Source organism: Fistularia commersonii, chromosome 27 (assembly GCF_037954325.1).
Source record: "Fistularia commersonii isolate RoL2024-O1a breed Wild chromosome 27, RoL_Fcom_v1.0, whole genome shotgun sequence".
Classification (NCBI taxonomy): Eukaryota; Metazoa; Chordata; class Actinopteri; order Syngnathiformes; family Fistulariidae; genus Fistularia; species Fistularia commersonii.
In genome coordinates this window covers 6,630,482-6,658,290 of record NC_141310.1, presented here as the reverse complement: position 1 = coordinate 6,658,290, position 27,809 = coordinate 6,630,482, and the positions used below count along the sequence as shown (strand labels likewise).

At 40.0% G+C, this 27,809-nt stretch overlaps 4 protein-coding genes across 7 annotated transcripts; 3 read left to right on the top strand and 1 right to left on the bottom strand.

The window, feature by feature from the left end:
- Positions 1 to 3,351, top strand: LOC147217919 (actin, alpha skeletal muscle A). The gene is made up of 7 exons (XM_086174959.1): positions 1 to 55; positions 789 to 925; positions 1,495 to 1,819; positions 2,063 to 2,224; positions 2,316 to 2,507; positions 2,592 to 2,773; positions 2,860 to 3,351. The coding sequence occupies exons 2-7, from the start codon at positions 797 to 799 to the stop codon at positions 3,001 to 3,003; spliced, it is 1,134 nt and encodes a 377-aa protein (XP_086031085.1). The 5' UTR covers positions 1 to 55; positions 789 to 796; the 3' UTR covers positions 3,004 to 3,351.
- A 122-nt stretch (positions 3,352 to 3,473) lies between these two features.
- Positions 3,474 to 9,628, top strand: ccsapb (centriole, cilia and spindle-associated protein b). Of its 3 annotated transcripts, none has more exons than XM_086174962.1 (5): positions 3,474 to 4,283; positions 5,229 to 5,570; positions 5,650 to 5,745; positions 6,757 to 6,974; positions 7,059 to 9,628. In XM_086174962.1, the coding sequence occupies exons 2-5, from the start codon at positions 5,240 to 5,242 to the stop codon at positions 7,239 to 7,241; spliced, it is 828 nt and encodes a 275-aa protein (XP_086031088.1). In that variant the 5' UTR covers positions 3,474 to 4,283; positions 5,229 to 5,239; the 3' UTR covers positions 7,242 to 9,628. The 3 variants fall into 3 exon arrangements, with proteins under 3 accessions (XP_086031088.1, XP_086031086.1, XP_086031087.1); XM_086174960.1 differs by having other exon boundaries at positions 6,754 to 6,974; XM_086174961.1 differs by lacking the exon at positions 3,474 to 4,283 and adding an exon at positions 4,304 to 4,480 and having other exon boundaries at positions 6,754 to 6,974.
- Positions 9,629 to 9,740: 112 nt separating this feature from the next.
- Positions 9,741 to 15,731, bottom strand: rab4a (RAB4a, member RAS oncogene family). 2 transcript variants are annotated; one of them, XM_086174963.1, is made up of 8 exons: positions 15,567 to 15,725; positions 14,117 to 14,197; positions 13,560 to 13,674; positions 13,362 to 13,424; positions 12,808 to 12,962; positions 12,554 to 12,649; positions 12,016 to 12,154; positions 9,741 to 11,571 (listed from the first exon to the last, which is right to left on the bottom strand). In XM_086174963.1, exons 1-7 carry the CDS (start codon positions 15,580 to 15,582, stop codon positions 12,039 to 12,041), a joined length of 642 nt encoding a protein of 213 aa, XP_086031089.1. In that variant the 5' UTR covers positions 15,583 to 15,725; the 3' UTR covers positions 9,741 to 11,571; positions 12,016 to 12,038. The 2 variants fall into 2 exon arrangements, with proteins under 2 accessions (XP_086031089.1, XP_086031090.1); XM_086174964.1 differs by lacking the exon at positions 12,554 to 12,649 and having other exon boundaries at positions 15,567 to 15,731.
- Positions 15,732 to 16,211: 480 nt separating this feature from the next.
- On the top strand, positions 16,212 to 26,980 carry phf10 (PHD finger protein 10). The gene is made up of 12 exons (XM_086174957.1): positions 16,212 to 16,349; positions 17,543 to 17,652; positions 17,867 to 17,997; positions 18,121 to 18,204; positions 18,312 to 18,436; positions 18,570 to 18,719; positions 19,325 to 19,434; positions 19,525 to 19,672; positions 20,010 to 20,162; positions 25,091 to 25,199; positions 26,218 to 26,406; positions 26,514 to 26,980. The coding sequence occupies exons 1-12, from the start codon at positions 16,278 to 16,280 to the stop codon at positions 26,609 to 26,611; spliced, it is 1,479 nt and encodes a 492-aa protein (XP_086031083.1). The 5' UTR covers positions 16,212 to 16,277; the 3' UTR covers positions 26,612 to 26,980.
- Positions 26,981 to 27,809: the final 829 nt, after the last annotated feature.

The following is a 27,809-nucleotide window of genomic DNA, read 5'->3' as shown; positions in this document are numbered from 1 at the left end:
TTCAGCAGCAGCACTGGTTGGGTCATTCTCTCCGAGCCGCAGACACTCTCCTAAGGTAAGACACCCGCAGGGACCGGTACTCACTTCTTCAAGACGCGAACCCAGGTTTCCAAGCCGGACCGACTGGGGACAGAGAGGCGGGGGGTGGTTAGACAGGATCAGGAGGGTCGAGGTCCGAAGAAAGAAGAAGAAAGATAAAAAAAAAAAATCCAAGTTTTTCGAGTCTAAACTCAGTCTGAAACTGTTGCGCTTAAATTTAGACGCAACAGGTGGAAGACAGGGTTCGGATTAAGTTCCTCGCCCGGATTTTGAATCTGACACCTAAGGGGAGAAGGAGGGGCTGATACCGCGATTTTCTATCGCGGTATATTCTTATATTCTTGGAAATATGATATGTTATAGTTACACCCATATTTGAAGACGAAAAAGGAGTATTGCTTTGAGGGCGGAATGACAGACAGGTGGATTTCAACTGATCTGAAAGGGGCACCGCTTAGACGGTGAAATATTTTACCTAAAAAAAATGATGATGAGAAGAATAAATCGCAGTGTGTATTTTTCAATTTGAGACAGATATCCAGAAGAAAGCAGAAGAGTTTTTCTCTCTCTAAATTACAAATTCCGGGTTTCATGCGTCGTGCGTAATGGTTCGGTGCCAGCGTTGGGGACAATAAAACCACAGTCTTGGTCACCAGGACGCAGACAGTAATATACCAGGAAACAGCAGGCTCATTTTAAGTGTGACTTTGTGCGTGTGTTTGACTAAAGCCGACCTCTCATCCCATCAGAAGCCAACATGTGTGACGACGATGAGACTACCGCCCTTGTGTGCGACAACGGCTCCGGCCTGGTGAAGGCTGGCTTCGCCGGAGACGATGCCCCCAGGGCCGTGTTCCCCTCCATCGTCGGCCGCCCTCGTCACCAGGTAACCAGAGAGATCACAACATTAAAAATGCAGAAATATAATTTTGAAATATCACAATGATTATCACAGAGACATCCCCGGCAACTGCAAGTAATATGATCAACGTTTTAACTATACTGCGCATTCTTTGAAGCCGGTGTAAACTATTTTGGCTACATCTGAGATTCCTTTTAGAAAGAAATCTACATCTATTTGGTAGATCTGAGATTTCTTTTAGACCCCACCCCCCAAAAGAAACAAACCAATATATATAATGTGTATATATATATATATACGTTTCTATGACAACTCGCCGGTATTATCCCGGTGTGGGGTGATGTCATGCCAGATCCTGTTACGACCGCCGGTCTGGCCTTTGCCTCCTTGAGACAAAATTAGTCACAGATGAATTGCAGGTCACACAATTGCGGTCGGTCCGTCTGTGTGACCCGCGGTGCTATTTGGCACATTGACGCAATGGCCACCGTGCCTTCTGCATCCCCCGAGTAAAGACTTTAATCCGGCTAGAGTAAGGTCAGACCGGATCATTCCTCACCTCTCCATCGTTTTGTCCTTCCTCCCCCCTTCAGGGTGTCATGGTCGGTATGGGTCAGAAGGACTCCTACGTCGGCGACGAGGCTCAGAGCAAGAGGGGTATCCTGACTCTGAAGTACCCCATCGAGCACGGCATCATCACCAACTGGGACGACATGGAGAAGATCTGGCACCACACCTTCTACAACGAGCTGAGAGTCGCCCCCGAGGAGCACCCCACCCTGCTCACCGAGGCTCCCCTGAACCCCAAGGCCAACAGGGAGAAGATGACCCAGATCATGTTTGAGACCTTCAACGTCCCCGCCATGTATGTGGCCATCCAGGCTGTGCTGTCCCTGTACGCCTCCGGCCGTACCACCGGTGAGAAACACCTCCCCACGACGCACAAACAAAACACACTTGCATAAAAACACCTTTATTGATTAAAAAACATTTAATAGAAGAAAACACAACCACGCATAGATTATATTCAAAGCCCATTTGCTCGAGATGTACCGCTTTTACGCACAGTCGTACCGGCCTCTCTGAGACTGAGGCGTGGTTTTACGCACGCTTTCTTCCACGTCCACGCGTGGCTGAGATCTCCTCTTTACCTCTCCTCAGGTATTGTGCTGGACGCTGGTGACGGTGTGACCCACAACGTCCCAGTCTATGAGGGTTACGCTCTGCCCCACGCCATCATGCGTCTGGATCTGGCCGGTCGCGATCTGACCGACTACCTGATGAAGATCCTGACTGAGCGTGGATACTCCTTCGTGACCACCGGTGAGGAACTCACTAAATCCCCGCAGTCCCTTGACGACCCACCCTCTCACGTCAAGCTCTTAACGAAACCCCGCAACTTGCTCCCCGACAGCCGAGCGTGAGATCGTGCGTGACATCAAGGAGAAGCTGTGCTATGTCGCCCTGGACTTCGAGAACGAGATGGCCACCGCCGCCTCCTCCTCCTCCCTGGAGAAGAGCTACGAGCTTCCCGACGGCCAGGTCATCACCATCGGAAACGAGAGGTTCCGTTGCCCCGAGACCCTCTTCCAGCCTTCCTTCATCGGTAATATTTGCGGCATTTTTGTTTGCTCCTCTCGGTGCTAGGAACATCCGGAGACGCTCACACTTGTGCTTCTCACCTGGACAGGTATGGAGTCCGCTGGCATCCATGAGACTGCCTACAACAGCATCATGAAATGCGACATCGACATCCGCAAGGACCTGTACGCCAACAATGTGCTGTCCGGTGGTACCACCATGTACCCCGGTATTGCTGACAGGATGCAGAAGGAAATCACCGCCCTGGCCCCCAGCACCATGAAGATCAAGGTAAAATGCCCATAAATATCACGATCTCACTGAGCTGAAGCAAATCTTGATCGTCCACTCATCCCAACATCTGCTCCCTCCTCCAGATCATCGCTCCTCCCGAGAGGAAGTACTCCGTCTGGATCGGTGGCTCCATCCTGGCTTCCCTGTCCACCTTCCAGCAGATGTGGATCTCCAAGCAGGAGTACGACGAGGCCGGCCCCAGCATTGTCCACAGGAAGTGCTTCTAAATCCTCCATCTTCTACACCAGCTTCTCCGCCCTCCTCACCAACCACCTGTGCGGAGATCGAGCAAGGAGGAGGAAAAACCTCTGCGGCATCGCAACATTCTGCTGTCAATGGACTGTCTGCGCTGTTGACGTGCATATGCATTTTTTTAACCTGTTAAAAATGTGCATATTGTAAAGCTGTCTGTTGTCTGTATTGCACGGAGAAAGGCTGTGAAAAAAACCAACTCTGAACCATGCATCCACCCAAAAAAAAACTTTAATAAAAAAATAACAACCACATGTTGCCCAACACATGTGAATGTAAGTGTATATACATATTGATAATTTATTAAAGTCCAATATTTGGTATATTTGACCCTGGATTATTTATTCTGATCAAAAGGGGTTAAATAGCCTGCAAAAATAAGCCTTTAAAATGCATCCTAAGGATATCAACGCGACTTAATATTTAAGAACATATTTCAAGTTAAATTCAATACTAAGAAATTCCTGGGGAAAACAAACTAGGATAATTTAAAAAAAACTTCACTGGCGAAAAGGACAAGAAATGGGAATCATTTCTACTGGCACCTGAACATATGGAAACAAGGCGTCCCCAAAAATCGATCATGACAGGTGTCGGGGTGAGGCGGCGGTCTCACTGTCCTGTCACCCGGGCGGCTGAAAGGTTACGATGTTAAACTTAGACAGTCTCGGTTTGACTCGCCAGGAATCCGGGAATGCGCCCGGGCAGCAGGAGCCACGGCGGGACAGCGGGAGACGCGGCGGGGCAGCAGGAGCCGCGGCGGGGCAGCAGTGCGCAGCAGCGTTCGGTTCTCCGTGACACTCGACACCTGAGTCCCCGACCAACTTTAGCCGGGACCGGAACTCCGTGGGGGCTGCCTTATAAGCACACACGACCGATGCGTGGGCTGCAACGGCCGCGTCCTCGTCCCACTTGCGCCCACTTCCGTTCACCTACCTGCTTGGAACGCGTCTGCACAAGATATCGCGAGAGTTGCGAGGGGGTCGGTGGACGCCACTAATTCGATTAATACCAAGTAAATTGTCACTCGCGTCATCGGTTCAATAACACACGCAAGCACAAGGTGCTCTTTTAGTGTCACCCTTGCGTAGTTATCACGCAGCTTCGGCCGCGTCCCGACGTCTCCCCGACCACCTGTTGCGAGTGTGTTTGGCTTTTTAAAAGCGCCTTGAGGCGGGCGGAGCTAAGAGACGCTTTGCAGCCGAACCATGATCGCCATCTGTCCCGCTCCGCTGCCGTGAAACCCGAGCCTGGAGTGAGTATATCGAACCACCCACCGCATTAGAATCTGGCATCCCACGGTTTCTCCCGTCAGGCTTTGCTTTAGGTGACGATAGCGATCGATGGATTGGCAATGACACTGATATCGATGACCGGGACATCGTGTATCTGTCATCGTTGGCAGTTGATTATTAGTATTCCCCGAACGTAAACAACGAGTGCATTAATGAGGTAAAGGAAGTAATTTGGTTGAACGAAAATCAAATCGAGACGGTCACGACTTAGGGGGATTTCGATTGACATATGCCGCCGCGTATGAAAAATTAATAGGAGCTGCTCGACAATTAAAGTGCAAACAGCATCCGTTCAGAGCAAAACGAAGGCGCTTTCTAGTTAAAAACGGCACCTTGTTACAACGAGGCCGCAGATTTAATTGACGCTCACGTTGACGTTTATTTGGAGAATTTAACAACCATAGTCATCTCGGCAGCCAATCACAGGAGGGCGCTGTTACGTCATCAGTATTACGACGACGTGGTTCGCGTCTAAAAGGGCGATACATTTCTTATCAACGCCCTTCAATATATTCGGAATGCTATTTACACGCCTAAATCAAATAATTTGTTTGTAATTTATTTCATTTAATAATTTTCCACCGTCTGCTTGAGTGGGCCTGCTAGCTCCGGGCAGAGCAGGAAGTGGGCGGGGCTTGCAGACCCTCAGCTGCTCCCTCATTGGCTGTAACCACGGTTTGCGTTATGGTTTAAATGTCTGGCGGTGGAACGCGAGTCATCCCCGAGTCAGTGTTACGAACCCTGTCGTTGTTGTCGTCGTTGTGTTTCAAGACTTTGTAAAGTATACGGAAATATACATGTTGATGTGATGTAGTAGCGACAACATAGCTTCCGAGCTCGTTGTATGTGGGTAACGCGGTTGCTGTTTACATTTTTTTTTCTTTTTGTGCTCCATCTGGTTCAAGAACTTTCCAAAATGGTGACCAAGAGGATTCGCTCCGAGTACATGAAGAAATTCAAAGACCCCAAATGGGAGTCTTACACCAAATGTTACGAGGAGATGCTGAAGTACAGGCTGACCCGACGGCTGCTGGAGCACACACACAACCCCTGGTTCTGGAACGGCTCCGACAGTGACTCGGAGTCCGGAGGAATCAGCCCGCCTCCCCCGGGCAAGAACCGAGTCCAGAGCGAGACCACCGGGGCCGAGCTGGAGGTGTGTGAGGGGGCGACGGGGGCCGACCAACGGCCCAGAGACGTACCCAGGCTGCCTCTGCTGGAGGAGGAAGTAAAGGAGGGTGTTCATGGTAACAGATACAAATGAAGCGGGATCATTGTGCTGGATGCTGGATTGCTACTGTCTATGTAATCACTCACTCCTTTCAGGTTCTCAGAAAGGAGCTCAGGAGGAGAGGGAGGCACAGGCAGCCTGCAGCAACAGAGGCAGTAAACATGTTACACTTGCTCAAAGAGAAGAACCAGGTAGTCACATCTCCGAAAACACTTTGCGTTTGCAAAATCACGGGAATATTCCAGAGTCAAATGGCACTTAGTGAGATTTTGTCAGATGATAGGCAAGAAATTGACGAATCTATCGTAAAAAATGATCTAAACCGGACAAGAAATTGCCAGTAGAATGAAATATCTTGGTAAAATGTTGCATAGTACCGGTAAACAGTAATGGGAAAATATCAGTTTTCCCTCGGTTCACTGTCAAAGTCCTAAAACTCCTTTCCTGTCTCAAGTTCCCCGCAAGAGAATTGGCAGTATATTCATAGATGTTTAGTTTTTTAATGAGGGAAGCTGATTTTTAGCATTATTAATCCCCAAGGTAATTCTTGTGTCAGGCGGCTCCAAAATTACAGTAACAACAGTACAGATATGATCAATACAGCATAAAATTAGCAAAGTATAAAAATAACCTGTACTTATAACAACTAAACAGTACTCGATAGAATACCAGTAAAAGTAAGATAAGTGAAGTACAAAGTGAAGCAAAGTGATGCGAATTTACATAGAGAGTAAGATTGGCAATGCTGCTGCGAGGTTATATTGCACCGGATTATGAATGTAAAGATAGCACATATATTAAGATACTAGCATAGACATTAAATGCAATTACATGATAGTAAACATAATAATAATAATAATAATAATAATAATAATAATACTAATGAACAGTGAAGAGTAATATAGGCCATAACAGCTACTGATAAATTATAACTGAAAGAGAGAAAAGCATTATCGACATAAGAGCAGTATGCCCTTGAAATATACCCTGGAAACTATTGCCTTTTTTTTTCTCCTCTTTTGCTTAACAGTCCCTCATGCTTTTTAAGTGTTTGCAAAACAATGCTTCTCGAACATTTACAGCACATGTGGATTGCTTTTCTTGAATTTCACTGTAATAGGGCCTGTAAATTATCATTTTTATAAATCTGCCACATTTGTGATAGTTGACCACTCATCCTCATCTCTTATCTTGTGAAGCAGAGAGAGGTCCTGCAGGTTCCCGGCCACTACAAACCAAGCCTTCTAAACTTTCCAAAAAAGCGCGACACCTCCAGCGGGTGAGGCCTGTGGTGACCCGGCCGCCCAGGGAGGACGGCAAAGACAAGCATCCTTTTGCTTTGTATGGTTCAGGCGAAAAGCATGCTGACATTGCAGGTAGAAAGACACACAATGTCAGGCCGGCTGCCTCCACCAATGAGGTATTCTTTCAGTCTTTCATGTCTCTCATATATGTTTCCTTGTAAATTGATGAAAAATGTCAATAGGAACTGTTTTCCCTGTAGATCTATGAGTCAGCTCTGCGGGCGAAGACCAGGCGGGAGGTGGAGCGGCAGATCCAGACCCAGAGGACTGAGCGACGGAGAGCTAAGTCTGTTGATCTTGGCAAAACCAGGAAGGTGGTTCAACCTGAGTTCAACCCCTGGCTCACTGAGTACATGCGCTGCTTCTCTGCTCGCTCCCGATGAACTGAGGACACATAGAGACCAAACAAGAACTCAAGCCATATTTCTATAAAGACCATTGAGGTTAAAATGTCCACTAGTGAATGATACAGCACATTCTCCAAACTGTGGCCTATTGTGCATTTTGCAAAATCATCATGTAAAATTCCAACAAAGAAAAGAGTAAACCTGTTGAAGCCAAAAACGGCAACAAACTTATTTTACAACTCCATAATTGACAAATACTTGTCAGTGCGAACATACAGGGTTGAAAATGAATTTTAAAGCCATATGCTGATCCAATCCCTTTAAACATACACTGTATCAGATGTGAACCCACATTCTTCAGACAAATGTTTCAGTGTTGGAGATTCAGATGAGTAATGATTGCATGTAGCCATCCGCCTGAGTACACTTAGCTGTTTTCTGATAACACAGCTTTCAAAGAAAAGTGTAGATCATGAAGACTGAACAACAACTGTGTTAATTTTACCCGAAACAGTGATTTTTAAGCATATCACACTTTATTTGACAGTTTACAGCTTTTTTTGTGGGCAACTTTAGATTTACAACTGCTTTTATAGATTTACGTGTTGCAGTCAGTGTAACAAATAGATTGTTGCATGACATGCACTGACAGTCACTGCACAGTGAAAGACTACAGTGATGTGTTCAGGAGGCTGTAAATTAACAATTGTAGGTTTGTGACTTCCTCACATTTTTATATGAAGTTTGATTGCATGAATTCATTAATCTGCCTCTGAACTAATCAGTCAGCTGGATCTGGTAAGACAGGGTGACACTTTTAACACCAGCGGGTTACTGTCCACAGTGTGTCTTTTCATAAGTCGTGTCCGTTTTTTCACCCTCAACATTTTAGACTTAGAATAGCATGTTGTTTATTGTTAAAGGTGAAGCCATTATTTACCCTAATATAAATGAATGTGCTTTTAAAATAGCGTTTTTAAGGTCTGGGCTATTGCTGTTCCATTTGATGTATGTGAAAGGTCAGATTAAGACATTGGTTACACCACAATATACGATAAGTTGTCATTTTCAAATTAAATGTCACCATAATATGTTATATAACACACATAGAGCTTGTAATATTCTAAAACATTCTGTAAAGACAACGGATAAAACATTATTATGAATTATATAACAAAGTAAAGGAAATTTCATTGTGATTTTGTATTAGGCTAATTATAAATTGATCAGGATGAGAATCACAAATGGGATCTGGTTTTAATATATAATCGTAATCTTTAACTTCTAATTTCCCTTTGCCAAATTATACTATGCTAATTTCCCGCTCATATACTCTTACTATGAGAAAATAATTTAATGACACTGATGATCTGTTTTGGCCTCGACAAGTAATCTGACATTACTTTTCCTCAATTTTGTGATGTTTCTCTCCGCCAATTGAGCCCCTCCCACCTACTTTTATAGCCCCTGAAGTTTTTCAGCCATAGCACAACCATTGGGATATACTGAACAGTCAAGTTCATCTTGGTTACTGACAGCCTCCTGGATGAAGTAGAAATGCTGTGAAGTGTATTTTGATCTGCCGTCTATCATTCTTTCTTGACCGTCTGTGTCTGTGTTTGAGGGAAAGCACCCAACTGTTCTCACTAACATTGCACGATACATTTTGAGATCTTTTTTATGCCTGTCAAAACTACAATAAATCTTTTCACAGAGCATCTTTGCTGTCTAATAGTAACAGCAAAGATGCCATCCAGTTTATACACCACTTGGTGTCACTGATTTTAAAAAGTGTAAATAAGAGACCTCTGCTTTGTAGTGGATACTTAAAGATAATTTCCCACATGTTGTTGCACTTTTAGAGTTATGTATTCATTTGATTTTTGAGAGTTTTGGTATAGTTTACTTATGTGTGTGGTGTAATTCTGACTGAAGGCAGATGTAGTTTAGTGCAATATTTTGATACTGGGAGTAGGTTACAAGTGAACCTTGACAATCTTAAAGCCGGAGCTAAACAGCATGGGAAATGCATACCTTTATGCTTTAATACACCGATGCACAAATTTGTCAGCCTCCTATGGGTTTGCATCATCAGTGTAATCTCATAAACATTCATCCTCCTGAAAATGTTTTGACTTGGTGAGGAAATATTAAGAGCTGTACCATCAGTATTAAAACCTCTGGGAGTCAAATGACACAGAGAACCAGAATAATTCACATTCATAATTAGATTCCAAAATAAGTCCAAAAAATATCCAAATTTATTGCTGGTAACAACAATGTAACAACTACTTTGTCATGTGAAATTCTATATTGTTTACACACTTTAGATTTTCATCTTGTAACAATGTGATGGTTTAATATAAAGAATGAGGTTAAAGTGTGTCATGCAAAACTTTAAATAAATCACCCCTTTTCACCTGTCAGTTCTTTTTGAATTTCTCAGCTACTCTAGATTGAAGATTACCTTAACACCCATGGATCATCACACATCTTCACATGCTCAAGCAACAAAAACAACATTGAGGTAACTGGTAGATTTGCATTTGTTTTTATTTTAAAAACATTAAACTTTTATCATACACAATAAATTAAAAATTCCATGATATTCATAATGACAAGTGAAAACTGACATACATAAATAAAAACTAGGGACATGTTGCAGGGCAGCCACAGTCAGACAAAACACACAAGGGTCCTCATGATGTATTCTTGCAGTGGTAGGTAAACCTTTAAAAGTTAATTTAAAAAGGGGACAATCCAAAATGATCAAAAAGCAGTAGATTTACATGTCCTCATGCTTCAATATACTAACTGGTAGAGAATCTGAAAACATTAGAGAGCATGTTCAAAAAAATCCTCGGAGACCAAATAAATCCAAACACATCAGACACCTTCACATCGCTGATATTTCAGATGTATCCAGTGAGTTCTACCGTGGCAGTCCATCAGGTACATGTGTAAATAAGCAATATTTAGTAGTAATTGAAGTCCGTGGGACTAATGTGATACACTGTCAGATATGTCATTATTCTGAATAAGTAAGTGTAAATTACAAGCAGACATGACATTTACTCTTCAGATGTTTGCTCAGTACTTCACCTAGGAACTTTCTGCCTTTTAAGTCTGTAAGGTTAAAGAATGATAAACCTCATCGCTCATAAATAAGTTAGCAAAGATGTAGTCCTCATCAACAAGTTCCCATTTAGAAATATACAAGCAGCTGCAAACAGTACTGCCTATCTATACCGTTTCCAACTTGACAATGTATTGTAGTGTAATGAGATAATACAATGGATAATGTAACTGATGCCGAATATAATACTTTAATATACATATCTCTCGATTGACATATTCTATTTTGAGAAAACATGCATTAATCTGTATATACAAAACATTGTACAGTGTAAGAAGCTGCAGGGGTAAGGAGCTAGAAGTGCGCACAGTATATTGTTATTCTTGATTTGAATATTTTCACTGTTTCTGAATGATAAAGACAATTTTCTCACAATAATGAGTGAAAAATAGTGGGATTTTTTTTTTTTATACTTTGTTTACATTGAATTCCATCTATGACAAAGGTGAGAGGATGGTTACAGATTTAAACTACTGAAATCATCAACCATCTTTTCAAAACTGGGTGAGATTCAAATTAAGGTTTGCTTTGAGCTGCTTTCACAAAAAAATTATGTAACAATTCCAACAATTGTATCATTAATTCAGAAGTGCATTTTTGCCCCTGGAAAATGTCTCATAATTGTGAGTTAATATCTCATTTATTCAGAAAAACAGCAGAAAATATGTTTGTCAAGTGAATGCATTTGGAGTCTGCAACAGTGTTGAGCGGCTTGAAATGATGGAACTTCTGACAGGTGTACTTGCCAGGATTTGCTTCACTGCAGTTGAGGAAGGCATGGCGGTTGTGCTAAACGTATGAATGTCACAGGACTGTTAGTTTATTACCACAGGTGAGCAGGCAGTCACATAGAGGGCTAATAGGAATCTAGAGGTTGTAGTAGGTGGGTAGTTAGTTGTTATAGTTGGGTTATAAATAGCAGACAGTCATTTTGTCAATGTTGGTCACTTTCATCCTGATTTGACCTTGAAAGAGGGGTTTGGTCCAACAGAGAAGGTTTCTTTAGAAAGTGGTTGGTTACCTTAAAAATTTTTGGGGAGTTTTGAGCGGTTGGGGCCTGAAATACGGTTTGGCTCCACGGAGGTGCAGCCATGACAACGAAGGCTCTAAATGTTGCGTGCAAAGGTCGAAGATACAAAGGTCAGGGAGGAGTCACCAGCATAGCAGTCTGAACCCAACATGTTCTGGGGTCCCACGAAGCTTTACATCTTTCTTCTAGTGTTCGCAAACCTGTCTCAACACACACACACACACACACACACACACACTAGTAATAAAACCAAACATAAATATATTCTACTGACAGTTAATAAGACATTTAAAGATCTAATTAAAATCTAAAGAGATTTAGTGAACGCTTATCTTGAAAGTCCTCCTGACAACCTAAAGGTCTATCACAGTCAGGAAAATACTTCCTGAACCAGGGAGTGAAAGTAGCAAAAATCTACATCTGCAATTATTTAGGCAGCAGGGTTTGTCAATCACATCATGAGTGTCTAGGATGAGAAACGGTTAAGTCTGCTAACAATGATTGAATAGCTGAAGTTCAGCACCACCTAAATGCCAGCAATGTTAAAATCCAAAATATATAAAAAAATTACAGTGCATTTATTGTATCATACACACCGTACATTTACAGTATAATAGCAAACATAATGGAAACAGTTGTTTTACCTTGATTCTGTATGTTACGCCTACTAGCAACCACATTCTTGGGAACCCTGTGGCTGAGCACGGCGAGGAGAACGAAGCTGTCGTAGTGCAGCATCTCCATACTGGATACCCGATCCCATCCTCTCAGGATCCAGCTCCCCTATACAAGACAGAGTGGAGAGAGAGAGACCAGATGTTAAGATGCACCCACTCCAAATGATTTTTCGATGGAAAGCTGATACAGTGCTAGCCGTCTACGAAATCTGCCTTAAAATTATCAGTGTTGATAGAAATGTAGTCTTAAATGAAATTGTGAATTGAGGGTAAGTAGAAACATGTAACAAGTCTCATAGTGTCACAGCCTGTTAAAATGCATATACATTTTTGAGCTGGATGCATATAATGTGGTTAGGTGCCTAAAATTTAAGATAGTTCCTGATTTCATGGCTATGAAGAGCTGCAACAGTGCAGGTTCAGGAGTCCAGCCTACTGTAAGCCTGTTGGGATAGCAATAGATTCAGAATCGAGGATTGTGCTTTTAACTACGGTCAGACTTCACCTGATTCTATCTTGTTGAGGATTTTCCTAGCACATTGAACAAAAGCTTCTTCAACATTTTCTCCTGTTAGAGCGCTGGTTTCCAGGAACATCAGCTCTGAAACAAACAATTGTCATCCTCTCAATCCCATTATATACCGCATACAAATATCATGCTATGAACAATCAGCATGTTAGCAATACAATCATTTCCTCAAAAAATGGGTAAAGACTTGTCAAAAACAATTCCCTTCTACTGAATAGATTCAATCTTACCATTCTCTTGAGCAAAGCGTGAAGCTTCCAAGAATGTCACTTCTCTATCAGCATCTAGATCCTTCTTGTTTCCACACAAAATGATGACAATGTTCTGACTGGCCAGCATCCTTGCATCACTCAGCCAAGTGGTCAGAGCATTGTAAGTCTCACGACTGATGCAAAAAGAAGTAAAGACAAACACAGAATGATTAGTAAAATCAACATAAACTTCAGATAGAGCAAGCGTAATGTGAGCTCAAGATAGCAACAACAACAAAAAACAAACAATCTACAAATTGTAAAAGTTCCCCAGCGACCCTGAGTGCAGGATAAGCGGCAGACGATTGATGGATGGATGGACTTAAATAACTGTTCACCTGCATTTTATATTCAATCTCATTATGGAGTAAACGTTATGGAAATGCCGTGAGGCTGTATGTTCATGAGAATGAAGAATCTATGAATGTTGGATATACAAACAATCCCAATTCAAACCCAACTGATTCAAGACAATGGTGTTTCTGGAATACAGATGGGGTAAATTGATTTATAATAAATATAAGATTATTTACCTGGTGATATCATAGACCAGCAGGGCACCTGCTGCACCTCTGTAGTAACTTCTGGTCACAGACCTGAGACAAAGATAAAACAAAGTGAAAACAAACATTGATACTGTAATATGACTTAATAATGTCAACTTCTATGAGAAACATATACAAAGGGTGAAAGGTATCAGCCAGGCTTTTAATGTTGAGATGTGTTCCTACCTGAACCTTTCTTGTCCTGCAGTGTCCCAAATCTGCAGTTTGACCATTTTGTTGACAACACTGATAATTTTAGAGCCAAATTCCACTCCAATTGTGTGGTTTGACTCATCCTTAACTGGAAAACAAGAATTCATATACAGTTTTGTAACTTTAGTTAAATGCAATGCATTTTATGGTGCATGGCCTGCACCATATGTTTTCATCATAGAAATGCAGTGTTGTGAAAAAAATATAAAAATGAAATCACTATTTAGCCTTATGTGTAAGTTATAAGCCATGATACATACTTGTTACTGCCCTGAATCTTTGAACACATCTCAGTTCATAACTTTGCTGGATGTATCATAACTTGAAGGAACTTTCCCAAATTGGGAAGTGTTATTTATTTTCTTCTTAAACTGCTGGTAATATGAAAAGCAGGTACATAGGTAAAAATAGTCAAGTGCTTTGTTTTTTCCAACACTTGGGGGATAAAAAAAAAAAAATCAAACACTGACGCTGCTAAAGAATTTGAAGCAACCATTTGAGATACCATTGCTGATTATCCCATGACTTACATCTCTTCTCTATGAACTGGTGCAGCAGACAGGATTTTCCTGTTCCAGCGTTCCCGATAACCAGGAATTTAAACAGGAAATCTGAGGAAGCACAACACATTTGTTGACACAAATATTCTTTACATGTAAAAATAGACACGATTTAATTTCTGGTCTGCCATCCCTTTATTTTTGGTCCACTCTAACCACTTTATCCAGAGAAAGTGGAGGCTGAGACACAGACATAGATGTTATTTGCTTTGTTTGTTTTTTTGTTTTTTTTGCATTTGTTTGTATCAACTAAGTATCCTGTTAGTCTGTCAGCCCTAGGTGAGTCTGACAACTTACATCTTCAGCATCAGCAAGGTATTCATTCATTCAAAATTGAAAACTCAATTGAGGAATCAAACAAAAACATCTGCTGCCTGAATCTAGTCGTGAGTAATACATTAAAAATGAACTTGGACATTTGGGGATTGTCTAATTACAATACAAAAGTCTAAATGATGATAAACGTTAGACCAATACACAGTATTATTCACTATTTGGTCATATGATCAGCTCAAAATAAATGAAGTCCAATAATGTACATGATATTGCAGTCATATTGCAAGATAAAAACCTTTTATAGACCGTCTGGCAAACATCACTGTCAAATAAATTTTTAAGTCAACAGTACTATGTCATTTCAGTTATGATCCAGATAACAAGTGTTATAAGCTCAATCAAGGGGAATTAGTCGGGCACATTCATATATGTTAAACGCCCTATCATAGCAGAAAATATATCATTTGTTACACGCCTTGAAATAGTTCTATCGCCCCCTAAATCCATTCAAGCTTCGATCAAAGCGCATAACGGACCCAAGACAGACAGCGCTGTTTCTACCGAGCCAGTCATCTTCTGGTTGACAAGAAACAGTAAGACTAGTAACAGTAAGAGGATATTGGGGGGCACATGTGAAAGAAAAACAATACAGTACCCAAGAATAATGACATCAAGTTACGGGTGAAAACAGAAGAGTATTGCTGAGGGCACTGGCGTAACCGTTACCACTCACGGCAAACTAGCACAATCGACGTGCTAACTAGAAAGCTGGGGCAACAGCGAAATCGTAATCTTATTTTTGTATCCCAACTTGCTGCTATTCGCGGGACAAGAATCACCATCCTCCTCATCCTCGCCCCTGTCCCTTCCGTCCGTTAGGCTAGCCTGAGAGGGGATTTCCCCGCACGGAAATCTCGACGGCTGCTTTCCAACGACCACCGTTCACTTGAATTTATCCTCCCTGTAATATTCCTTGCGCTGACATGACATTTAAAGGCCAATATCCTTCAACATCGGCTGAGTTAGCCTGCCAGCTAAATATTTACGCTGACAGGAAAAAAAAACCTTTGACACACCTGCCTCTTGCCATCTGTGATTGTATGAATATGCTGACAGTAGCCGGACGCCTGAAGAAACTCCTTACCGTAAGACTCCGACATCGCCACTGTGGCGTTTTAACGGCAAAATAAACAACAACTGAATGTGGGAAAGTAAGATCCTGAAAGATGGATAGCTAGCCCAGTGAAGGAAAACAGTCCTGTTGATGATTTCCGTGGATTCCAGCTGATTTCGCTCCAACTTCCCGTTCTGGTTTTGTTATTTCAAAATAAAGGTTTCTGTAGCTGCTCAATCGTTGCAACGTCTTTAGCTTGTCACCAAGTGGTGCTGTTTAAAGACATTTCGGGGCGATTAGCGTCGTCTAAATTGCGTAGTACAGTAGAACTCCGTCACCTGTACGTATTATTTAGTCGTCGGTAATATAAATTGGGATCTACACCTCCGTTCAAGACAATTTACAGTTAGAATGTATTTCTAAAGTGGTACCATAACTCACTGACGATGCTAACAAATACAGCCGGTTATGTTCTCTGGAATGGAAAGGCGGATCATATATTCGACGATTTCTAGCAAAATATACGCCTAAAACAGATTTTACATCAAGGGTTTAAGTCATTTTAGTCGCTAAAAACCAAAGTCAAACGGTGGATGCAGTTCCCCACCAGGTGGTGACTCTGTGCGCCTTTAACATCTACTCTAATCCAGCAAAGAAGAAGGAACAGACCTGACAGTCTGAAGACAGGAAATTTAAAAATCGGCTAGCGAGGTAGCTTAGCATAGCTTCATCCAGGCTAACATGGCTGCCGTGCTGCCCGTGAGGCCGCCGTGCGACAGCAACCCCGCTACTCCCGGAGCACAGTCTCTAAAGGTGACGTTCGGAGCCCAAGGCACATTTCGATGCTGTTCGCTGGGCTCTAGATTGTTGTGCCTTCAGCTTATGGCTGGTTAGCCGTCCGGTGGTCGCTCCGGACCGCGAACGGTTTCAATTTGCGGCATCCCCTTTGTTTTCTGGTGCATTACAAGGTTAAGAGCGGGTTGTATTTATTAGCCAGGTAACTTGTATCAATACGAGGTGTTTCTATTTTAATATTTGTAAAAAAATATAATAGATAAATAAATGAGAGGGTCAGAGCCGAACTTGTGTCTTTTGTAGGATTTTCTTTAAAATTATTTACCCATCACATCCTACAAATAGATTAATGTAAGAGCAAGACGAAAAAAACCCATGACAACCATTGACACGTGTTAGTTACTGTTGTTCATAAACACCGATATTTGATTTCGTTATGGTTAATGATTGTTCATCATTTGAATTGATTCAGTTTCAAATTACGAGACAATCCACTGTCTTTTTAACAGAGGTCCAAACATGGTCAACCTGTGGTCGATGTGCCAAACCACCCAAGAACCACTTTTTTACAGGCTGCCAGGTCGTTTGCGCGGAATTTGAATAACTTTTGTTAAACTTGCAAAATATCAGCTGCTTTCTTGGCTTTGAGAGATTGCCCTGATAATGAAGAAGCCTGTTTAAAACATCCTTATGTTGTGTTGCCTTGTGGATTAGTATCATAGCTTAGAAAGTAAGCACTGCTGTATCTCGAAATTGTGGTAGGATTTGATGGAGAAGGAAAGGTTGTTTCCTACTTAAACAGATGTTTCCTAGCCTTGATGATTTGAAAGATAAAATTACAGTCAGAATCCTTTACTGCTTAATGAGTAAGTGTATGTCAATAAGCTGAATTGATGGGACATTTATTGCTGCTGCCCCTTTTACTAGAGATACACTGGTAAATCTTTGCAATTATAAGTTGCATAGCCTTACTGTAATTTACCTTTTAAGCGTTCTTAAAATATGTCCAGTTTCTCATTTTTTGCTGTTTTATTGTCCAGATCCCCCTTCATTTCTGTTTTTTTTTTTTTTTTTTGCATTTTTAGTGCAACTGTAAATATGGTTGTAGGTATATTTCTAACACAGATCTAATAACCATTCTTGAGTAAAAATGTTTGTCATTTAGATGTTGTTTTTTTATGTATTTTTATTTTTTTCTCAAACTTCTGCAGGAGGACATAATAGAGGAGGTGTCCAATGATGGCAGCCAGCCCCTAAAGCGGCGACGAATGGGGTCGGGGGATAGTTCACGAAGCTGTGATACTTTCAGTCAAGAGCTCGGGTGGGTTGGATTTTAGTGTTTGCTCGATTTTTTTATTTTTTTTATTTTTCTTCTTAATCATCTCAACGTTGTCAACGTAGTTGACAAAGTGATGATATTGCCTTTTACCAAGCTTCAAAGCAAGCAGCTGCAATACAGCTGCAAGAATATTTTTACTGTTATTAAACATCTCAACTTTTCCTGTCCTTTAACCACCAAACCCTCCTCCTGACAGTCCAACATATTTCCCAGCGGAGAACCTCACAGAGTACAAGTGGCCAGCAGATGATACAGGAGAGTATTACATGCTTCAGGAGCAGGTCAGCGAGTATCTCGGAGTGACATCCTTCAAAAGGAAATACCCTGGTATGGAATTGAAGAATGCGTTTTTTTTAACACATTAAACTGAGAAATTATTCCTGAAATTATCAGCTTTATGTTTCCTACAAATTGCTGTGAAGATGAACTCTTGTATTTTTTTTTAACCAGATATGGAGAGGAGAGACCTATCGCACAAAGAGAAATTGTACTTGCGTGAACAGAATGTCATCACTGAAACACAATGCACTCTAGGTAATGGCTATCCCCAACGCTAATATTAACAGCTATCTTGCATTTATCCAAAGGATATCATACAAAAATTGTCATTCCCAAATGTGAATGTTTTCCTTTCCTTCAAGGGTTAACAGCCCTGCGAAGTGATGAAGTGATAGACCTGATGATAAAGGAGTATCCCTCCAAACACTCCGAGTACTCCATTATCCTGCAGGAGCGAGAGCGACAGAGAATTGCTAAAGAATACTCTGTAAGTATGCAAAAAAAAATATGCTAGACTGGTGACCACTGTCACCAGTCATTTTACACAAATGCATTTCATAAAAGACTTTGCATATCTCTATTTAGAAACATCTGATGGTTGTTCTTTTTCAATTTCCAAGCAAATGCAGCAGCAGAACCCTCAGAAGGTGGAGGCCAGCAAGGTCCCTGAGTATATTAAAAAGGCAGCAAAAAAGGCTGCAGAGTTCAACAGTAACTTTAACAGGGAGCGAATGGAAGAGAGGAGAGCTTATTTTGACCTTCAGACTCATGTAAGTTAAGTCAAGACTGCAGATGAGTATGGGAACTGTTTGAGTTCCAAAAAAAAATCAGTTGCAATTGCATATGTTTTTGGAGTCCACTGAAAAAAAATTGTGAAGTAGGGCTTGGGAAATATGTAATTGTAAAGTTGTATAAAGTTTTGTTACCAAACATTTTTAAAACAGTTTTACTGTCTGTATCAACAAAAGACTCCATGTCTCCCTAACTATTGCAATTATGCATTGCAATGTCAATCCTGTTCGACACAAATAGACTAAAACTATATATTGTGTTTGTCATGCAATGAAGAAGTTCAATAGTCGCATTATTGTCACATTTTCCACATGTACATGTGGAAAAATCGACACCCGGGGTGGTGCGCATCTGACATAACTCACCAGATATTTTTTATATGTATATAGAATCTTATCACATTTTTTTCACATTTATGAATGTGTTACTGTATCACCCAGCCCTTCAGCAGTTGCCCAAAGATCATGTGTGTGAAAACACCAATTTTTTACTTCTTCACACCCAGCTACTTAGCTTTCCCTCCATCTTTCCAACCTTTCTTGTTTCTTCATGAGGAGTCATGAGTTGTCTTGTGTTGTTCCAGATCATTCAGGTTCCCCAAGGTCGGTTCAAAGTGCTTGCTCCAGAGCTGACCAAGACAGGACCCTATCCTGTGGCTCTCATTCCAGGACAGTTCCAAGACTATTACAAAAGGTATATTTAGGACACGGTCAAATTCCGTGTTTCTAATGGTGAATAGCTATACTGATAGCATTTTTCTTGAGCTTGTGTTGTCCATGGCAGGTACTCTCCAAATGAGCTACGATACCTACCGTTGAACACAGCTCTGTTTGAACCTCCACTGGATCCTGAGCTCCCTGCACTTGACTCAGAACCAGACTCTGATGACGCAGAGGACGGCAAGGATGATAAAAAGAACAAAAATTCATCTGTAAGACTTTAGGCCGCTTAGGGCCTCTGATTTTTTATTTGTAATAAAACAGTTGTGATGTAAACTAGAAATGAGTTACCTTGAAAAAGAGCAAACATTTGCATGAAAAATCCCCCAAAAAGCAGGACGAAGTTTCCAGAAATATTTAGGAAAGGAGCAGATTTATAAAAAAAAGATTAAAAAAAAATTGTTAAACAATTGTCTAAATCAGCTGTAAGTCATTGTCCACATGTAAGCAGAAACAAGTTATCTGTGACATTCAGCATCAGAATGTTCTTTAATATCCAAAAGTGTTTTACTCATACAATTCTCAATCAACACCTCGTCTGCTCTGCAGGATAGTTCTTCAGGCAACACATCAGAGGTTGATAGTCAGGAGGGAGGAGGTGCTAACAGCCAAAAGTCCAAGGCCAAAGACAAGACATCCACACCAGGCAAAGACAGCAGCCACCGCCACTCTGCTGCCAACAAAGCTGGCCCGGGGTACAAGGTAGAGGACAATACCACCTGAACTCTTCTTCAACAGCAGCAGCAGCACTTTTCTAGCCCCTCCTCCTTTTTCTACTACTACCACTTCCTTACTCCATCCATCCCGCCACCCCTCCTTAGCTTTCTTCACTTTGTTCTCCGGCTTCTTCAGTTTGTCACCATATCAGCTGCAACAACTTGGTCCTCAAAAACACACATACAACACAGTAACTCACTGGGGCTCCTTTCTTCGCTTTTTTTTTTATTTGATTTTAGGACTGACGTGTGAATTTTTCCCCCTTCAAGTCAGACTGAGCAATAAGAACATTTGAAAGGAACAGTCTACGTGTTTCTTTTTCTCTGCTCCTTGACATTTTTTTTTTCCAGAAAAGAAAGATTTGAACTTAATTTTGTTTCCTTTTGAATGTCTCAAAATACCTCTTGTGTATCCTCACTTGTCAAAAAAGAGAAACAAACTTCCATGACAAGTTAATGGATGTTTTGGCTGCTACGTTTTCCTTTTTTTCATTTTGAAAAGAATCGTCCTTTTTGTTAATGAAATGGAAAATATAAACCACATACATTTTTGTAGTTACTTTTAAAGAATAGTTGCTGTTAAAGTGAAAATTTTAACATTTATACCTGAAGTGTATAATGCACTTAACTAAAATGTTAAGTTTGTAATGATATAGTGTGCATTGTTTAAAAAAACAACATGTTATGTCCTTTTGTTCAGTAATCCATGATCATCTGAGAGCCGTGTGCTACGGTTTTGCTCATCCCCTACAATATCAGCTTGAAGAATCGAAACCTTGTTCTCACTGTTGCTGAGCTGAACAGGAGGATGTTTGCACACTATTGTTGCACACATCAACCCCCTTACCGGTCATTTTAAATATATGTTGCATCTTCATGTTTCAATCACGTCGGAGGTGCTGGGAACTTAAACACTTATCAGCCTTCTGTTATTGATTTTGACATTAGTTTGTTTCATTGTCACTTTAAGAAATATTGCTGTGTAGTATGGTCAGTGGGAGAGTCCAGTTGAGTTCAGCTCAGCTTATTGGTGTGGGCATGGTCTCTTTCAAGTGTGTGCGTGTCTGAGTGTGTGTGTGTGTGTGTGTGTGTGTGTATGTGTGTGTGTGTGTGTGTGGAGCCCGACCGATACTTGATTTTTGGAACTGAGACGAATAGTGTGAAGAAGAGAAAATCCGGTGTCATTAAATTAATTTATTTTTTCATTTTTTTTTAAAAAATCCATTTATATTCAAAGAGTTTATTAATTTGAGCAAATCTCTTTCACGAATCGAAAAACACACATACTCAACATGTAGTATGATTTATTTGATCATTTATATAATCATTTATTGACAATTGAGCTGCACTTAAATGTGGTCAAAATACAACTTATTGCAATACACAATACTGACAAATTCCCTCTTGGCAACCAGCTGCTCTTGATGTCAAATTAACATTGTATAGTTACCATGAGTAGAAGTTTTGAGTTAACTATGAAAAAGTACTTATACATTGGATTTTAAACCAACAAAATCATCAAGAGACATCACAAATCACATTGTAGATTACAAATTCAATGTTTGTATGATATTGGATTTGTTAAAACCATGGTATCAACTTAAGCTGTCTTTAATATGCCATATTTAGTCATACAGTTTGCATTCAGCAAAATATCAGTATCTAATAAATGTCAGTGTCCTTTTTTTCCCTGATGGGAGATATTTTGCACAAAATATTGCTCTGTCAATTTTGAATATTGGCTCATATACACACTGCTTTTGTGAAAGGCTGACATTAGCTCTTATCTATCGGTCGGGCTCTAGCGTGTTGACTAGTTTCCAGTTTGTGTGTTCAACTGTGACAAACCAGCTGAAAGGTCCTTACACGTCTGATCACTTTGCACGCGGTTTTAGCCTCCCCTGCATGAGCTGAGTTAGCCTGACCTTTAGCTAGAATTTTCAACATACTTTTATCAGTCTGTAATGAGCAGGGGAGGGGACCTATAAATGATATAACTTAAGATATTATATTTAGAGAACTCTATAGTTTCCAGAGTTAAAATGTTACATTATTTCTGCAGCCCTAGTCAATGTGCCAAAGTGAAGTTGACTTAGAATCCACATCCTTCTTCCCAGTAGTTGTTTGATACATATACACATATATATCTTCTTATCCATCTATAAAATGATTTTAATAGGTAACTAGTTATAACCGTTTTTGATGGTTCCCATGCCTCCAGAGTTTGTATGATGCAGTCAGTGATGCAGACTGCTAATTGATAATGTTATTTAATTCTAGTATTGCTGCCAACTACAGTCTATATACAATGGTTTATGTTGATATATGATTGGTGAAGTGCTTGAGTTCTGTGATATTTTCACAATGCGGCTCATGAATAAAACAAAATATTGAAGTATTGCTTCCATCTAAAAACATTTGTGAGTGTGATGGATGTTGCATATCTAAAATTAGATGCAACATGCAGGGGATAAAGACCCTCAATGTTAATGTATTTTTGAAGTGCTGCATTAAATGCCCACCCAGAATATTTCTATTATATTTTCTTTTTCATAATTAAGTCTCACTTGATATTTTGCTCAGACTAAATGAGGATGTTTATTAGTCATCCGATTCCTGTGTTGAGAGTGTCACGTGTCTGACATTTTAAACACAAATACCATGTTTATGATTGTGAATTGCAAGGCGGAGTTGGTCTATATGCCCGGACAGGTCTCTGTGAGGGACAGGTTAGAAGCTGTATCAGTAACAGTAATGTTAATAATACTGATAAGTTAACTTATACTCTTTTCAGAAGAATCAGTCAGTATTTTGACATAAATACCAATATCACAAAGACGCTGTCAATATATAAATTAGCATTTTATCCATAAATCCAAACGATTCAGTTCTCTGGCTTTGAAGTGAATCTCTATAGATTTTCTAATACCAGCTTAGAATGTTTAAAAGAAGTGAACAAAACTACTGCCTGTCTTAAACAAAGCCATCTCTGTCTTTTCTTTGTATTATGTCAGTAAATATTCCCTTAATGGAACGTTCACAATCATCTGTCTGAGTACTCTCTAGTACAAAATTACTGTTTTTGTGTCCTGTTTACCATACAAACCCTAACCCAATAATAAAAATGAAGAGTGAGAGAGAAAACTGCTGTACTACCTTCCCTCTCCAATCCAATTTTGCCTGAATTCAAAACAAAATGCTGGTGGACCCATAGCTAAACTCAAGGCTATCATAAAACGGAGGGGAAAATCCACAGATTGACGTCATTGTTGCACCAGCCCCTTCTTTCATATAGTTAATGCTTAAAAAGATAATTTTCCAAAGCGATGTATTGACTTACTAGTGTAGCAGAAGTGTGATTGCATGCAATGAAAAACATTAATAATGGCTTCATTACAGTGTTAGAGGCCTGTTGTACAGAACTGGTTTATACCAATCTTTTCACACTGGTCAGTGATTTTTGTTGCTTGCCAGATTTTTAGTTTAGTTTTTTGTTTTTTCTTTTACTTTTTGCTTTACTTCAAATGGACATTTTATCTGAAGAGAATTACTGTGCATTTCCTACAAGCCATTATGTCTGCTGTGTAGAGCTGTTGTGCAAATCACTCTAGGCCTGGCTATTCTTTTCTTTTTGGCTGATCCCTTCAGGGGTTGTCACAGTGAATAAACGTCCCCTAGGTATTGCTAATGGAGTAAAAACAGGCCTCTTAGGATATTCACTGCCCTTCCATGTTTGGCATATATCTCAATATTTGATTTGCATGATAACTATTTTAATTACACTTTTATATACATTTTTTGAAAGGCATCAGCACAGAGCCAAATGCAGCATTTTTAGAGCCTGTCACAAGAAAATGTGTGAGCTCAGCAATACAGTGACCTTTTAGATAAATAATCACTATAATTTGACATTTGTTCATTATGATATTTTCATGGTTGATCATTTTTTCTACAATTTTTTGTACAATGGATCACAAATTTAAAATAATTCTGAATGAATGGATCACATATTTAAAATAATTCTACTTCTATGGGCATACTGACCAAATTTGTTTTTTACAGTATCAGGATGGTTTGTCCAATCCTTTACCCAAGTAAATTTCATGTAATACTTGAAATCAGTTATGATCAAATACTCCAGTGATCCAAAATCAATGACGTACTCAACTGGTGAAATTTCAGCTCCTCTGATAACTTCCCTTTCCTGCTGCTGTTTTCTTGTAGTCCTTTAATTAGTTTAATGCACCTGTGTTTTGGCTTGTCTTGGATTTTCATTACTAAGAGCTTAATTGACCCCCTGTTTGTACTTTTGGTCAGCTTGTTTAGTCATCCCAATCTCCTCTTAAGTACATTTTGATTGATAGAACTCTAAAAGAGACCCCCAGAACACCATGTGGTGCTTTTCAGATAAGTATTGTTGAACTATTGCTTGTTGTTGCATCACATTTTCCATTTTAGATGGGTTTTGAATGATTTTGCAATACAACAATTGAACCTTGGTCCGACTGTTGTTTTACTGTGTGACCTCCTCCATTTTGACATCAGGCCTGAACTTCACCACAGTAATAAGTGTTTCACAGAAAACAGCTGCCAAAATTGCTCAAGGAAGTTTCTCATACTTTATTTGCTTTTCATATGTCTCCACTGAACTATATTTTATTCAGGGGCTTTTCACTGTTTCAGGTGTAAACATTGTCTTTAGCCTGGGAATTGCTAAATGCTGTAGTGACTAGATCCTGGTTGGATGGCAGCTTTGATGCAATTGATAAGTGGAAAAAATTCAGACTTCATCTGGATATTGTACTTTGTTTTGTTTGTTTTTACCTCCAAGTATGAAAACTGTTATGTTCATTGACCATTCACTACTACATAATGCTTTTTGGTTGGTTTTATAGCATTGTTCTGCCCTTGCAGCCTAAGGTCATTGCCAATGCTATATGTGGCATTTGCCAGAAGGGTAAAGACGCCAACAAGAAAGGCAAACCAGAGGCTCTCATACACTGCTCTCAATGTGATAACAGCGGTAAGTCCACACACTTCATTTTACAGGAATCTTCCCTGCCATTATACTTGAATAATGTTTTTACAATCTAGTTCAAAAAAAATTTTCTATCAAAATCTTGTGGACATGTACCATATTTAAATTGGAATATTTTGTGCAATTCATGAATTAATTCTACATTAGTTGTGTATTAGATTAACTGCATTACTTTCTCCCACATATAAATCATTGTGGCAGTGTGGCAACTGAGATAATTTAATAATGAAATGAGGGAAAATGTAGAATTAATCCAGAATCCTTTTTTGTGTTAAAATTGAATAAAAATTGACTTAGAATCATTGATCTGATATTTGTTTTTTTTTTATGTTTTGTAAGTATTTTTTGATGTTTTTATCTGAATACTAATTTCTTTACAGTGTGAAGTATTTTCAGTGTTGAATTGTATTCGTGTCAGAGTTTGGGAAAACAAATACCTACAAAGTTGAAAATAAATGGATAAATTGATTCATCATTTTTAAAGAAACTTGATATTGTACTGTTTAAAAAGGATCTTACATATTTTAAATGGTCACAAACAAAATAAATGTTATGTAATGGAAGACATTTTCTGAATTGCTAAGCAGTAATGGTTTCAGACTGAAAGTAAATACATTAAATTAACAAGGCAAACTGTCGCCATTGTGGAAAAATAAGGCCTGTTGATTTCTGTAACCCTTAAAAATTTGGTTGTGAATTGACTGTTTTAAAAAAGGATAGTAACAATTTGAATAAAAATGGAGACCTGATGACCATTTCCTAGCTCTTTGATAACTATTGCAAAGATAGACTCTTGTTTTCATACAATGAGTGGCTTTCTGATATTATGTCTGTATTTGTAATTCCTGTGTGTGTGTGTGTGTGTGCATGCGTGCGTGCGCGCGTGCACGCCCTGGCATTTTTTTCTATTCCTGTATTTGACTACATGTGTGTATATGTCTCCCTGCCTCCTGCTCTCTGCATGCATGTGTGTTTCTGTGCATGCTTGTGTACAAAACTGTAGGCCACCCATCCTGTCTGGACATGAGTGAGGAGCTGGTGAGTGTGATCCAGACATACCGCTGGCAGTGTATGGAGTGTAAGACCTGCACAGTGTGTCAGCAGCCTCACCATGAAGATGAGATGATGTTTTGTGACAAATGTGACAGAGGATACCACACCTTTTGTGTGGGTATGGACTCCATACCTACTGGTGAGTGGATGAACACACCTTTTGTAATGTGCTGGACTGTACACACTCAGTGTTGCCAGGCTTTATCTTTGGCATGTTAAATAGTTGTACAATTTCTCTCTTCACAGGACTTTGGGTGTGTGAAGTGTGTGATAAAAATTTCAATACACCCAAGAGGAGGGGAGGAGCCAGAACACCCAGGAAGACAAAATCAGCTCAGAAATGACAGATGACATCCCTGTCCCAAAATCCTTGACCAAATTCTTTATTGGTTTAAATTGTAACATTCAGGATGATCAGAATGGAATTTGTTTCAAAAGCTATTTGGAAGTCTTCATGGCACAGTCTGTAATCTCTGTTTATTTCAAGAGAAGCACCAAAATCAAAAAAAAAAAAAAACACCACATCAAAAGCTACAGCTGTTGTAACTGATTGAGGACATTTACATGCACATAATATATTACTAAATTTCATATACTACAGTATTGAGAATTTGATACTTGACATGCAAAAAAAAATATTTTGGATTTGCTGAATGAGGCCTTAGTCAAAGTTTAACCTTGTTTTTGATAAAGCTATCTGTTATATGCTGTTATTCAGGTATTTTGGAGCATTCTTTTGGTACAACTTCAGAATCCTCTTCTCAGCTAGGTTTTCGCTATCATTGGAGTCACACAGTGTTTAGCTGAGGACCTCAACTTCACATGTTGTGAACTTGTAAATGCCACCTGCCTTCAGTTTGTTCGATCTGGTGGTTTTAGCAGCATGGAGATCTTCTCCAATCACTTTGTGTATGAATCTTAAATGTATGTACCCAAACGTTTTGGCAGTGATGGCCTACTGCAGTGTAGTTGGTTCTACCACATCGTGGTGGACAGTTGTCTCAACATCATATAAAACCTGGCATTTTTGGGTATATAGAAGTTTTCACACCACTCTCTATCACGAGACTCTAAGGACCACTTCTCTTACCAATCTCTGCTTTATATTCCCATCCAATATTGCTTGTGTTGTTCATGGTGCTGATGTTTACTCTCTCATGATGATGGGAGCTACGGCAGAAGTTGTACGTCCAAGACCGTTATCTTGCATTGATTAGCTTTGTAAAGTATACAAACCAATGGCAGTGATTGGGAATCACAAGAGCAGCATGACGATAGCCAGAAAATGACTGGAAAAATAACAAATATCGTTAAAAAAGGAAACAAACGAATAGGAGGGGTATTCCTACCCCTCTTCCAGTGAGCTGCATATGTATGTCCCCATGCAGATTTGGGTTTTAGCAGAGAATTTATTTTCAAACACAATGCAAATTGCTCAGTTGGAAAGTATTGTACTATTGTCAAGAGCTAGAATATATTTGAAAGCTAGAATATGCAAAAGCATTCAACGTCAGTTCTTCACCAATGGACTTGGAGTTTCCA

Excerpts from the sequence above, each read along its gene's own strand:
- LOC147217919 (XM_086174959.1), top strand. The coding sequence starts at position 797 with ATGTGTGACGACGATGAGACTACCGCCCTTGTGTGCGACAACGGCTCC. Across the intron at positions 926-1,494 it reads TCGGCCGCCCTCGTCACCAG|GGTGTCATGGTCGGTATGGG; the intron begins GTAACCAGAGAG and ends TCCCCCCTTCAG. Across the intron at positions 2,774-2,859 it reads CCAGCACCATGAAGATCAAG|ATCATCGCTCCTCCCGAGAG; the intron begins GTAAAATGCCCA and ends TCCCTCCTCCAG.
- ccsapb (XM_086174960.1), top strand. The coding sequence starts at position 5,240 with ATGGTGACCAAGAGGATTCGCTCCGAGTACATGAAGAAATTCAAAGAC. Across the intron at positions 5,571-5,649 it reads AGTAAAGGAGGGTGTTCATG|GTTCTCAGAAAGGAGCTCAG; the intron begins GTAACAGATACA and ends CACTCCTTTCAG. Across the intron at positions 5,746-6,753 it reads TGCTCAAAGAGAAGAACCAG|CAGAGAGAGGTCCTGCAGGT; the intron begins GTAGTCACATCT and ends TATCTTGTGAAG.
- rab4a (XM_086174963.1), bottom strand. Across the intron at positions 12,963-13,361 it reads CTGGTCTATGATATCACCAG|TCGTGAGACTTACAATGCTC; the intron begins GTAAATAATCTT and ends TTTTTGCATCAG. Across the intron at positions 12,155-12,553 it reads CCTCAACAAGATAGAATCAG|GGGAGCTGGATCCTGAGAGG; the intron begins GTGAAGTCTGAC and ends TGTCTTGTATAG.
- phf10 (XM_086174957.1), top strand. The coding sequence starts at position 16,278 with ATGGCTGCCGTGCTGCCCGTGAGGCCGCCGTGCGACAGCAACCCCGCT. Across the intron at positions 17,998-18,120 it reads CTTCAAAAGGAAATACCCTG|ATATGGAGAGGAGAGACCTA; the intron begins GTATGGAATTGA and ends TTTTTTAACCAG. Across the intron at positions 18,437-18,569 it reads GAATTGCTAAAGAATACTCT|CAAATGCAGCAGCAGAACCC; the intron begins GTAAGTATGCAA and ends TCAATTTCCAAG.